This window comes from Cynocephalus volans, chromosome 2 (assembly GCF_027409185.1).
Source record: "Cynocephalus volans isolate mCynVol1 chromosome 2, mCynVol1.pri, whole genome shotgun sequence".
In the NCBI taxonomy this organism is placed as follows: Eukaryota; Metazoa; Chordata; class Mammalia; order Dermoptera; family Cynocephalidae; genus Cynocephalus; species Cynocephalus volans.
In genome coordinates this window covers 142,087,536-142,100,859 of record NC_084461.1, presented here as the reverse complement: position 1 = coordinate 142,100,859, position 13,324 = coordinate 142,087,536, and the positions used below count along the sequence as shown (strand labels likewise).

General features: G+C 37.2%; 1 protein-coding gene across 1 annotated transcript; it reads right to left on the bottom strand.

Annotated features, from left to right (window-relative positions):
* Positions 1–204: 204 nt before the first annotated feature.
* Positions 205–7,158, bottom strand: PTTG1 (PTTG1 regulator of sister chromatid separation, securin). The gene is made up of 6 exons (XM_063087780.1): positions 7,105–7,158; positions 6,630–6,731; positions 6,119–6,303; positions 4,411–4,504; positions 1,014–1,172; positions 205–327 (listed from the first exon to the last, which is right to left on the bottom strand). Exons 2-6 carry the CDS (start codon positions 6,718–6,720, stop codon positions 248–250), a joined length of 609 nt encoding a protein of 202 aa, XP_062943850.1. The 5' UTR covers positions 6,721–6,731; positions 7,105–7,158; the 3' UTR covers positions 205–247.
* Between the last annotated feature and the right edge of the window lie 6,166 nt (positions 7,159–13,324).

Here is a 13,324-nt window from a genome sequence, read left to right as displayed (position 1 = left end):
GAGGGGCAGAGAAGAGTGGCAGCTTCTAAAATAAGCTGTTAAAACAAACCAAAGGGATTTAAGGTAAATTTTTATAATCTGACAAATCTGTACTGTCAGATTATAAATTCTTGTCTGTGAAACACTGGTTAGTTTTCATACCATTTTAAGTAAATTCCAAGAAATACCAACGAAAATATTAGGAAGAATCTGTCAAAGAAATGCTTTATTAATACAAACACACACAAACTATAAAGCACTAAGGAATTTAAGTATCTATGTCATAGCAAACAGGTGGCAATTCAACATCCAGGCTCGACAGAATGCTTGAAGGAGACTGCAACAGATCTAGAAAACAGGAATTTCTTATTAGATTTCTGCAAATCCAAGTCATTGTCCATGTCAACCCAGCTGTCACTTTTAATAAATTCATGTCTTTCCCTGTCTAATGAATCCCTACTCCTACCCTCTCACACACATTTCTTGGCCCCAGAATAGACCTTTATTGCTCTTAGAGATGAAAGTAAGAGCTAACAGTCTCACTAATATAGCATAAGACAGCACAAGTTATCCCATCAGAACAAACAGAATACATACTAAATGATGGCTTTTGACCACCAGTTCAAACTAAACCTTCACTCAAACCTTCTGCAGAGGAATTACAGTCATTCTGTGCTAAAACCCAGTTTCTTGATCCTATATTAGCTTTGGACATAACTTGGACATCTCATCCCAAACAAGTTTATTATACACTTCAACTCACAGCCTAAGTAGCTATACGTTAAATTTAATCTCTTTTTGCGGTACTTAAGACTGTCCAGATTCAAGAATAACTTAACTTTACCATGGCATTTGGGACTAAGATGCAAAACTAATCGAGAATAGTTTTCATTATTCTGAAACTTTATCCCCATAGTTTGAAGGACAGAAGTTACTCAAAGGCTAACCTTCTGCACAAATCTGTCCCCAAGGTAATGGAGGTGTTATGAGACAAGTCATCTGCAGCCCTTCTAGAAGGGCTCTTGTTCACTTACTAGACTCCCATGGCCGAGGGACCATCTTCACAGGTGAAGGGGGGCCCAGCTGAAACAGCTTTTCGAGTTCTCTGTCCTCATCAAGGATCATGAGAGGCACTCCATTCAAGGGGAGGTGTGCAATCTGGTGCTCTTCGGGCAGATCAAAACTTTCAAAATCTGTCACAGAGAGAATTTTTTTTTGTCAGGGCAGCAGTTCTCAGTGTGATCGGCAGAGCCCTGGAGGGCTGAGACCCTTTCACAAGGTTCATGAGGTCAAAACTATTTTCATGATAATATTAATACCTGTTCCTTCTACGCTGACATTTGCAATGACAAAACAAAGGCAATGGTGGTTAAAATTGCTGGTGCCTTAGCACAAACCAAGGCAGCTGCAATAAACTACATTAGTCATTACATTCTTCACAACTATTCACTTGTAGTAGGAAAAAAAAGCCAGTTTCACTTAATGTCACTTCACCATATGCAGTAAAAAGTATTAATTTTACTAGTTCTTAACCCTTGAGATGTCTTTTTAATATTCTGTGTGATAAAATGAGAAGTATGCCATAAAGCACTTCTGTTGCACACTAAAATATGATGGTCATCTCAAAGAAAAAGGATTTGTGCAATAATTTGAGTTGTAAGCTAGAAGACTTTTTTCCTAGAATAGCATTTTTGCTTGAGAGAACAACTAAAAGAAACTATGGCCACTCAGACTTGGGTATTTGTCACACATTTTCCCAAAGGAACGAAAAGTTTATCGCTTCAAGGAAACCCAACAGTCTTTGTTGCCAATGACAGAAATTCAAAATGTCAAGAAAAAAACTGGGATTTTGGAAAACTGATCTGTAATCATTAGCTTGGCACTAGTTTAGAAAACTTTTAACTTGCAAGCATTAGCTTATACTTAAAGACTTTTCCTTTGAGATACTTTTCTTTTGAAAAGTCATATTAATGAATGTCATATTAATGAACGTGATTTTGATATTGCATAATAAAACATTTCAATATTTGCCTATCTACATATCTCAGTGAACCAAGATTTTTAAATGACCAATGTGTGATAAATGACAATGTAAAAGACACATTCCAAGTGCAAAATAGACCAATGGATTTTACTATCAGAACATAACTCATTGACAAGGTTTCAGATTCCACATTGTAATTATACATTCAGAAACAGCCACTTGGGTTTTAGTGAAGTATCAAAGAATACTTATCCACACTTCTGAAAAGACTATTAAAATGCTCCTCCGTTTCCTATTTTTTTTTTTTCTTGGTGGGTGGCTGGCACGGGGATGCAAACTTTTGACCCTGATGTTATCAGCACCACGCTCTAAACAAGTGCGCTACCCGGCCAGCCCCTCCTTTCCTAACTATATATCTGCATGAGGACAGATTTTTTTCATGTACTTTAACCAAAACAGACACAACAGATTGACTACAGAATTCGATGAAAATCCAGTTGTCTTATATTAAGCCAAATTACGCAAATTTTCTAAAAATATAAATGACACCATTCTTCTTACTATTTTTTTTTTTCTGTTTTGGAAGTTATTTTATTGTAGAAAAAAAGTTATTTACATTAATGTAATGGATTGTTTAATGAAGTATATAATTTTAAATTTCTAATACAGGAAATAGAACACACAGCAAAAGTTCTTTGGGGTCTTCAGTAATTTCTAGGAGTGTACAAGGGTCATGAAACCAAAAAAATTGAGAATCACTGTTTTAGGTAACATTCCTTCTTAAAATCCAAGTGCCTTACTACTTAAGAATTATTTTAAAAAACTGACTTTTCTTGGTAATAACAAAAGTAAATTTAAACATTAAGTTTCTCTCTTCAAGTTGAGTGTTTTCTCAGAAAGATTAGAAAATCATGGTTCTCCTCATCTTTGTCCTTAGATGTAAAGTTCTATGAAGCCTAAGTATTGAGGAATTAGTCTGCTCTTTTTCAAGCTTCCTAAAACCCAGAAGTCAAAGGAACTGAATGACACGCGAGGACTTAATTTAAAACCACTGAATTGTAAAGAAAACCATGAACAGACAAAAGACCCCAAGGAAAGAAGTCTGCAATATAACAGGGCTAATCTTATCTACAGGGCTAATCTTATCTACAAAGAGCTCTTTTAAAAAAAAAAAAGTGAGAAAGTCACATAATCAGAAAACAGAAACACAAACAGGAAGTTAAGAAAAACTATAGATGGCCAATAATCAAATACGAGTGTACTTCAAAAAATTTGTGGAAAAATAGAATTAAAAGATAATGCAGATCTTCCTTGAACTTTGTGAAGTACCCTCTTATTTTGGAGGACCATTTGGCAATATCTCTTTCCTCTAACATCATACTGTGGTCCTCCTTCTGGTCAATACGTATAAATCTACCTCATTTTCCTTGAGGGCTGAATGGTAACCACTAGCATGGATGCACCTCATTTTATCAAAATTTAATCACACACCCTTTGATTCAGCAATCTTTCTTAAAGTTTACCCCCACCATGTACTCACAAACTAACGAAGCAATTTCAAGAATACTAACTGCAGACTTGTTTTTAACATATAAAAGCCAGAACAATCTAATTATATATTAGTGTAAGAATGACTAAATGTCCTTTGGCTAAAAGGGAAAAACATCTGGCTCATAAATCTGTAAGGCCCTGCCTGAACTACCCCCACTCTTCACCTGTGTCTTCCTTCACTCTCTCATTTCCCAGATCCACTTCGGTCCCTTTTCCTACCTCAGCATCTTTGCACATACTGTCCATCTAGAAAGCTCCTTCTTGCTCACTTCATAGTGAGATGATTTGGTCAGTGTTTGACTTTCCCTCCGAACTATGGGCTCCCTCAGGGCAGGGCCTGTCTTGCTAAGCACTGCATCCAAAGCCTAATAGTGCCTGGCACACAATAGCCTCCCCTCAAATGTTTGAGTAGATTTAAATTTGAAAAGCTGGTTCTACAACAGAAAATATTTCAGATACATGTAGCAGGTTGAAGGAATTTAAAAAATTTTTTAAAACACATTTTCTAACCAAAGAAATACTTAACCTTACAAAAGCACTCTTAGGCATTGCTCAACTTGACATAAACTCCACATTTCTAAAAGCCTTGCTAGAGAGACTGTCCACATTGAGACTGTTCAATGTTAGTGAACACATCTTACATCCCCCTAGGTGCTAAGCTTTTGAGGACAAGAACAATATCTTCCACATCTATGCTCCTATTTCCCCCTCCTGACCTAAGATGATACCTTGCAAATAATTCCACCAACAAGGATATTTGTTCAAAGCAACCCCAATTCATACAGTCTCTTTATAGTTTTGTGTCATATATCATATTTACATCAAGTTACAGCTGAGTTGAGTTATAAGAAAACCTAAAGGCCAATAGCATCTTTTGCAATACCAAAAAATACTACCTAGAGGATTGAAGGGAAAGAATTTTTCAATTTCTGGATAGGTGTCATCTGAGGCAGGAACAGAGCTTTTTGCTTTAACAGTCTTCTCAGTCATCTACAACCAAGAAAATACCGATTAGTGAGTGTGGAAGCCTTGCCAGCTGATTAGTACAATAGATTATAGGGACTCTTCCAAACACAGGACTGCTTCACCTCGTTTTAAAATTTGTCAATTTCATGCTGCCTTCTAAGAAGCCGTAATCCTTAGTTCTCATGATTACACCCAAGTATAATTCAAATATTACTCAAATACAATTCTAGTAGCATGGCTCAAAAAATCTGAAATTTAAGTATTAGCACCTGTCAGCATAAGTTATCAAGAATGCAGAGTTAATTCAGAGCTAATCAACTCAATTATTCAACCTAACAGAGGAGAAATCACCCAGAATAGTACCTAATTCTAGAAGCCATTTTAGGTTTATAGAAGTGTGATTTTCTATCAATGCTACCTTAATGATTTGCTTGGTTAATATTAAAAACAAGCTTGTGTTCCCCAAATATACACACTGAGTAAGAGGTAGCAAAAGACAGTCAAGGGCTTTAGAAGAACACCATGGATAATTCCCTAGTCTGGCAGGTAGACAGTCTACTACAGTCTTAGGCCAAAATGGAAGCCTGCATATTCTTGATTTACCTTACCTCACATGTGCATACCTAGAGGAAATCCCTATTGCAGGGTTTCCGACACTTCAGTGCTGTGTAACATTCTCATTATTTCTGCCGAATCTTTGCAATACCTGTACCAAACATTTTTCAAGTCAACTCACCGTTTTTTTGTTTTTTGTTTTTTAAAGATGACCAGTAAGGGGATCGTAACCCTTGACTTGGTGTTGCCAGCACCACGCTCTCCCAATGAGCTAACCGGCCCTCCCTATGTAGGGATCCGAACCTGTGGCCTTGGTGTTATCAGCACCACACTCTCCCGAGTGAGCCACAGGCTGGCCCTTCAACTCACCTTTTTAAAGAGACCTACGTGGCACGACATTTAAGCTACAGGTTTGATATAAAGTACTCATTTTTGTTTCCTAATACACATTAAACAAAATGATTATTCAAATAAAGTGTTTTTTTTTTTTAAAAAAAAAAAAAAAGATGACCGGTAAGGGGATCTTAACCCTTGACTTGGTGTTGTCAGCACCACGCTCTCCCAAGTGAGCCACAGGCCGGCCCTAATTCAAATAAAGTGTTAATCCACATGCTAAAGTCATCTTTCACAACAAAATCCTCTCGGTTTGGGATACATTGACCTGCACCTCACAACCCACACTCACACAAGGATCAACACGGTAGCAAATTGTCATCTAACAAACTAGCGCTTACTCTGGGAAGCAGGAAAAAGGATGACAGCACCTGAGTTACTGACCTCTCTCTTGCATGGTACTCTCTTCTCTTAGTACTTTACATATCTGAAAGTAGATAGCACCAACCAATCTGTTTTAAGACATTAGTTAAGAACAGGTGAGGCAAAAATATGCATTCGCTGCATCTGAGACTTCCAACCGCGAGGTACAGAAAAGTCCAAGGACAATATGTTTCTCCTCTACTATTCTGTTTGCTGCCCTATATTCCTTCTATTCAGAGGAAAGAAAGCCAGGTAGGATGCCAATCGTCATTTTAAAAGACAAGAGTGCTGAAGTGTTTATACAGTGTCTTTACAGTCAACACTTACGTTTTTGGCAGAGATGGTTGGCTGTTTAAGTTTGAGGGGTCGATTAGTTTTTACCGACTTTTCTGTAGCTCTGTTGACAGTTCCCAAAGCCTTTCTAGCAGTTTTAGGTAAGGCTGGTGGAGCATCAAACATTTTGCCAACACGTGGTGTTGAAACCTGAGATTTCCCATCTAAGGCTTTGACTGCTGAAGAAAAAGTTTTATCATAAGAATATTCAGACAGTAAACACCTGTGCAACTTGTATGCTGATTGTGTATATAAACTTGACCTAATTTTCATCCCCAAACCCAACCCACATTTTTGGCAGTGGCATGGCCATGACATTTCTAATAGCACTGAAGTTCAGTACTCTCTTAATTATCTCATTAAGATATTGAACATGATAAGGGACCGATAACAAACTTGACTCCAATTGACTCCGAAGTACAGTAAACACCTCGCCCGGCTGCAGGCCACCTTCCCAATTCATTCACAATCCCTGTGTATCTGATTGTAGCACTGTTATACTTACAAGGCCCAGACCCCAGCTTCAGCCCATCCTTAGGCGCCACGCGGATGCCTGGTTCTCCGTTTTCCTTATCAACAAAGATCAGAGTAGCCATTCTGGATTACTCTAGGAGGGAGACACACATAAGTAGATACTGAGGATTAGGGAAGGCAAGAGAGGCTAAGGTATAGCAACAGTACACACTTTCTAACCTGGGAAAGTACACACAGAAACGACAAGAGCTAAGCAGAGGGAGAAGCCCGTTTTTGAGCCAACGGGCACCTAATCCAGTCTTAAATCTTCAGGCCTGAGTCTCTGCAGAGGCTCTAAGAACCTGAGCAGCAAGGGGTTTGGGGTCGGCCCCCACCAGAAGAGAAGCGTCGTGGGTCCAGAAGGCAGTCTGAGGCTGCAGGTCCACCCGGCTCGAAGCTGTGGACGCCCGGGGGAAGCCTGAGCCCAACCCGCCTCTTTCCCCGCCTAACCAACCGCGCGACCCTACCGTTCACTCGCGTTGCTCTCAACAGCCAGACCCAACCAGCACTCCGCAGCGAGCGGACTCCGCAGACTCACAGTTTAAACCACAACTCGCGACCCAATTGGCTCGTCCGCCCAGGAGGCGGGGACAGAAGGGCGGAGTCTCCAGGAAGAACCAATGGGAGGAAGCTAAGCTGTCAGGGCTCCGCCCAGAAAGCTATTTCTCCGGGAGTCTGAGGCTTGTTTCCTGAGAAGAAAAAAACTAGGATCACGTTATATTCAAAAAACCTGACAGGCTTTTTTTTTTTTTTTTTTTTTTTTGCTCTCCGTAGTATTGATCTGCATGGACTGAGGCACTGGCCTAATAACTATGTTTTATTGCTCTGAGGTCTTTTTATTTAAATGGCACGGTAGAAGGATTCAAAATAAATACTGTAGAAACATTTATTTCTATTTAATATTTGTATGTTCACTTTTAATTCTATTTATTTTATATTTATTATGTTTCTATTTATTTCTTCTTATTTTTAAATATTGTAGAATTTGGCAGGTTTGAAGGAAAGAATGGAGATCACCTGAAAGCCCAATCACTCCCATTGAAATAACTACAGTTAACGTATGAGTATCGGTGTGTTTCCCTCCAGCCTGTCTCCTATGTATGTATAACTAAATTTACTTAGTAACACAAGTCCTTAGCTTGCTCCAACACTTAATATAATCTTATGACCATATTCCTATGTCCGTAGTTTTGTATATTTCTGAGAACATTTAGAAGGCTACATGATAGTGGGAGGTAGGAGTATGTGCCGTGATTTATTTCATCAATTCTCTCCTGCTGAACATTCAGTTTGTAAAATAATGTCAAGATTCTGCAAATTCATCAAAAGTACAGAGCCACAGGGACGCTATTGCATGAGTGGTAGGTGGTACAGCCTCAACAAGGCTTTCTTTCCCACTTAGAATAGCAAAATTTAACATGGCCTACAAAATCCTGCATAATCCAATATTTCTCCTGCCTCTCCCTCCAATCTCATTCTGTGACACTTCTCCCCTTGTTCCAAACACATGGGCTTTCTTCACTTCCTCAAAACCTCCAAACTCTTTTTAACTGCAGGATCTCTGCATAGACAATTCTGTCTTCCTAGACAGTTCTCCTGACCTCCAAGGAGGTTCTTCAGAATCAAAAGAAAAAGGAACATCCTAAGAGAAGTGGAGACTAGAGCTTTTAACTAACAACACAGGAAAGGGGAAAAAGGAAAAGATCAATGACATTTCTTGGCTCCAGACACAGACTAGATGAGGGTCACTGGTGGGACTTGACTTTAGGGGAGACAGAGATGGAAGTGCACAATCTCACAGCAAGTTTCTTAACATCTGAACCTCAGTTTCCTCTCCAGTAAAATGGAGATGATAATGATAGAACCATCTTGTAGTATTCTCGTGAGGATTAAATGACAGAACATATGAAAGTGTTTTACAATATTGCCTAGCATATAGTAAGCCCTTAATAATGTTAGCTAGTATTACTTATCTGAGGAAAACTATCATCCTGCCAACCTGAGTACACGCTTGTATATGCATAAAACATCTCCAGAAATGAAACTGTAATAATGGTTGCCCCTGGAGAGCAGAACATAGGAAGTACAGGATGGGGGTACAAAGAAATTTATTTTTCACAGTGTACTTTTTTGTGCTGTTTGATTTCATTTTTTTACCATGTACATCTAATGTACCTGTATATCTAATTTTGAATTACCATTCAAAAATTTAAATTTCAAACAAAAAAATTTTAATAAAAAAAGGTAAAGAGAATGAGAAAATGAGACAGCCTGGAAGAAAATATCTGCAAAAGACATATTTGATGAAGTTTTGTTATCTAAAATACAGAAATTCAAATATATTCTAAAATACAAAATTCAAAAAAAGAAAACAAAAAACTCTATTAAAAAATGGGCAGAAGACTTGAATAGGCACCTAACCAAAGAAGATATAGAGATGGCAAATAAGCATATGAAAAGATGCTCAAAATCATATATCATTAAAGAACTGCAAATTAAAACTGCAATGAGATGTCACTACACACTTATTAGAATGGCCAAAATTCAAAACACTGACCGCACTAAATGCTGATGCGGATGTGGAACAACAGGAATTCACTGCTGGTGGAATGCAAAATGGTACAGCTATTCTGGAAGACAGTTTGGCAGTTTCTTAACAAAACTAAACATACTCTTACCATATGATCCAGCCATTATTCTTCTTTATAGTTACCCAAATGGGTTGAGTGGGAAAACTTATATCCACACAAAATGCACATGAGTGTTTATAGCAGCCTTATTAATACTTAATAAAAGTTGAAAGTAACCAAGTATCCTTCAGTAAGTAAATAGATAAAACTGTGGTATGTCCAGACAATAGGATATTATTTTGCATGAAAAGAAATATTCTATCAAACCATGAAAAGACATGGAGGATCTTCAACGTATATTTCTAACTAAAGCCAATCAGGAAAGGCTATATATATAGTATGATTCCAAATATATGATATTCTAGAAAAGGCAAAACAGTAATGAGTAAAAAGGTCAGTTGTTGCCAGGAATTAGGGGGGAGGAACAGATGAAAAGGCAGAACATAATAGAATTCTTAGGGCAGTGAAACTATTCTGTATGATACTTTAATGGTAGATACATATCATTAAATATTTGTCCAAAACCATAGAATGTCCAATGCTAAGAGTGAACCTTACTATAAACTATGGACTTTGGGAGACTATATGTAGATGTAGGTTCATCAGTTGTAACAAATGTACCACTCTGGTGTGGAATGCTGATAGTGGGGGAGGCTGTGCATATGGAGGAACAAGGGGTGTGGGAACTCTCTGTACTTTCTGCTCGATTTTCCTGTAAATTAAAAATAAAAGACTACTTAAAAAAGAAAAGAAAAGAAATTGATAAGGCAAATTAATACTGGCATGAACTTTGCCAGTGCTTTTTGGAAAACAAAAAGAAAATCTTTTTCTCATTTTGCCCTTTGAATTTTTATTTAGTGTCAGTGGTAGTAGTGAGTGGAGCAAAAACTCATCCTGGTTTGGTGTCACACAGGTAGGTGGCCTGGTCACCCATGTCATCTGCACAAATATTGTGAGTCACTAACCTTTCAATGGGGTGAAAAGGGAGGTACAACTAAAGGGAGAATTTTTCTCAAGTAAAATAAAGGAGTTTTATTTTTTATTAAAATTAAAGGTATGGATTGTTACACTTGGGTATCAGGAATCTGTATCTTGGCCCAAATTATTTCTTCCTTAGTAGGAAACAGCATAAGTTTAACAAAAAAAGAGGACAACCAAAAATCTCAATTCTATAGAAATTAGGAAAGGAAAAACCATATTATTAAGAATACAAAGAATATTTTTTTCAGAGAAAAATAGCTTTATTGCCTTTTGCATTGCAAAATTAGCACAAGTATTTTAGGAATAAGATTCGTAATAGGGTGAAGCTGTACATGGGGCTATAATTGTGGAAGGTCAGATAGGAGATGTCTTAGCCTGCTAGGGCTGTCTTAACAAAATACCACAGACTGAGTGACTGAAACAACAGAAATTTATTTTCTCACAGTTATGGAGGCTAGAAGTCCAATATCAAGGTGTCAGCAGGTTTGGTTTCTTCTGAGGCCTCTCTCATAGGCTTGCAGATGGCCACTGCTCACTGTGTCCTCACATGGTCTTTCCTCTGTGCATGCATCACTGGTGTCTCTTTACATCTCCTAATCTATATTTCTTATAAGGACACCAGTCAGACTGGGTTGGTGTCCACCTTAGCCTCATTTTAACCTTTTTAAGGACCCTGTCTCCAAATACAGTCACATTCCGACATGCTGGATGTTAAGGCTTCAACATATGAATTTTGAAGGAAAACAATTCAGCCCAGAACAATATATTTTAACTTAGATCTTAGATATAGGTTTCGTAAGAATAAGATTCATATTATTCCCTTGCTTTATTTGGGTTAATGAGTTTTCAATCTTTTTGCTTTGCCAATTGCCTTCTTTAAAAATAAATTCCCCTAGATTTCTGTTAATCTTCAAATTGAAATAAATAGGATAAAAATTCACTTTGTTTAGAAATGGGCCTTTTTTGAAAAAAAAAAAAGAAGACAGAAATGGGCCTTTTAAGGAACTGAGTAGGACAATAGTTTCTAACTTTGATGTGCATCAGAATCAGCTGTTGTAGGGGAAAAAAGAATCAGCTGTAGAACTTGTTAAAATACAGACACATGGGTCCCCCTCCCCTCCAGACTCTGATTTTGTAGTTTGCGATTGGGGAATGGGCCAGGCATCTCTGTTTGAAAAGGGGCCAGGTAAATCTAACGCACACTAAAGTGTGAGTTTTGTGGACTGGGCATTAGATTGCAATATTGATATTACATGAAATTATTAATGGTTTATATTAGGCCTCAATATATGGAACATAAGTAATTACTTTAAAAGGATAAAATACATATCTACTTTATCTTCTACAGACTGAAACACAGAATCTTCTTGGGGGTTGGGGGGAGACTAAGCTGAACAAAACTACCTTCAACACTGGTCCAGGTACGAGGGGAGATGAATTTTTCCAACTATACTACCTCACTAGTCTGAAAAAAATTTGACCTCTAACCTCTTGATTTGATAATAGGATTACATAGTGTGACACCCTGTGTTGCTCTAGAAAGTCACTACCCAGAAGAAGGCCATTACCAGATGTGTTCCCTGGACTTTGGACTTCCCAGCCTCCAAAACTGTAAGAAATAAATTTCATGTCTTTGTAAATTACCCAGTTTCAGTTATTCTGTTATAAGCAACAGAAAATAGACTAATGCACATAGTAAATGTTCTTATTAAAACAAGAACCTAAATAATTTTATATTTTTTTACTTCTTTTTATTTTTTTATTGTTTTTTTATCTTTTTTCCTTTTTTTCCTATTTTTGTATTGTTTTATTTTTTCCTATCCTTTTTTCTTTCTTTTTTTTTGGTTCTTTTGGTTTGGTTTGGTTTTCATTTTTTTTTAATTTACTTTTTATATTTAAAGTAAATATATAGTAGTACTTAAAATGACTTCTAGTAAAACAAAACTGGGCTGGAATCTGGACTCCTTTATGTCAAACTGTTACATAACCTCTTCATTCTTCAGTTTACTCATCTGTAAAATGAGGATAATGATAGTACTTTGACAATCTGAGATAATGATCTGGCAAATAATAAGCACTCAGTAACGTTAGCATTAATAAAGTAACACAATAAAAAATCATCAGAGTAGGGATGTAAAACAGCCTGCTGTGGAAAAGAATTTTGTCAGTTCTTCAAAAAGTTAAACATGATCATATGACCCAGCAATTCCACTCCTAGATATATCCAAGAGAAATGAAAACATATGTCCACACAGAAAGTTGTACAACAGTGTTTATAGCAGCATCATTCATAATAGCCAAAAAGTGGAAACAACCCAAATGTCCATCAAAAGATGAATGGACAAGCAAATTGTGGTTATATAAGAGGTACTTCAAAAAGTTCATGGATCCTATATAGGAATGGCCGCGGGTTCGGATCCTATATAGGAATGGCCGGTGCACTCACTAGCTGAGTGCCGGTCACGAAAAAGACAAAAAAAAAAAAAGTTCATGGAAAAATAGAGTAAAAAATAATACACATTTTTCCATGAACGTTTTGAAGACTCTCATACATACAATGGCATGTGAATCAGCCTTAAAAAGAAATGAAGTACTGACGTATCCTACAACATGGATGAACCCTAAAACATGCTAAATGAAAGACACCAGACATAAAAGATCACGTATCGTATGATGCTTTTTATATGGAATATCTAGAATGAGCAAACCCATGGAGACAGAAAACGGATTGGTGGCTGCCAGGAGATGGGGACAGGGAAGAATGGGGAGTGGTTGATTATTGGAAATAAGGTATTCTCTTGAGGTAATTAGAAAGTTTTGAAGCTAGAGAGAGGGGGCGGTTATATGGCAATGTACATGCACTAAACTCCACTGAATTTTATGCTTTCAAATTGTTAACTGTATGTTAAGTGAATTCCACCTCCAAAAAAAAAAAAAGCACTGGATCAAACTTTTGCCTCACAGCTTTTAGAAAAGTTTTTAAGTGATATAGGCAAAGATTTTGGTGCTGATACAATTTTAGGAGTGAAACATTTATTTTGAAGAGTTTCAGATATACAGAATCATATATAACACT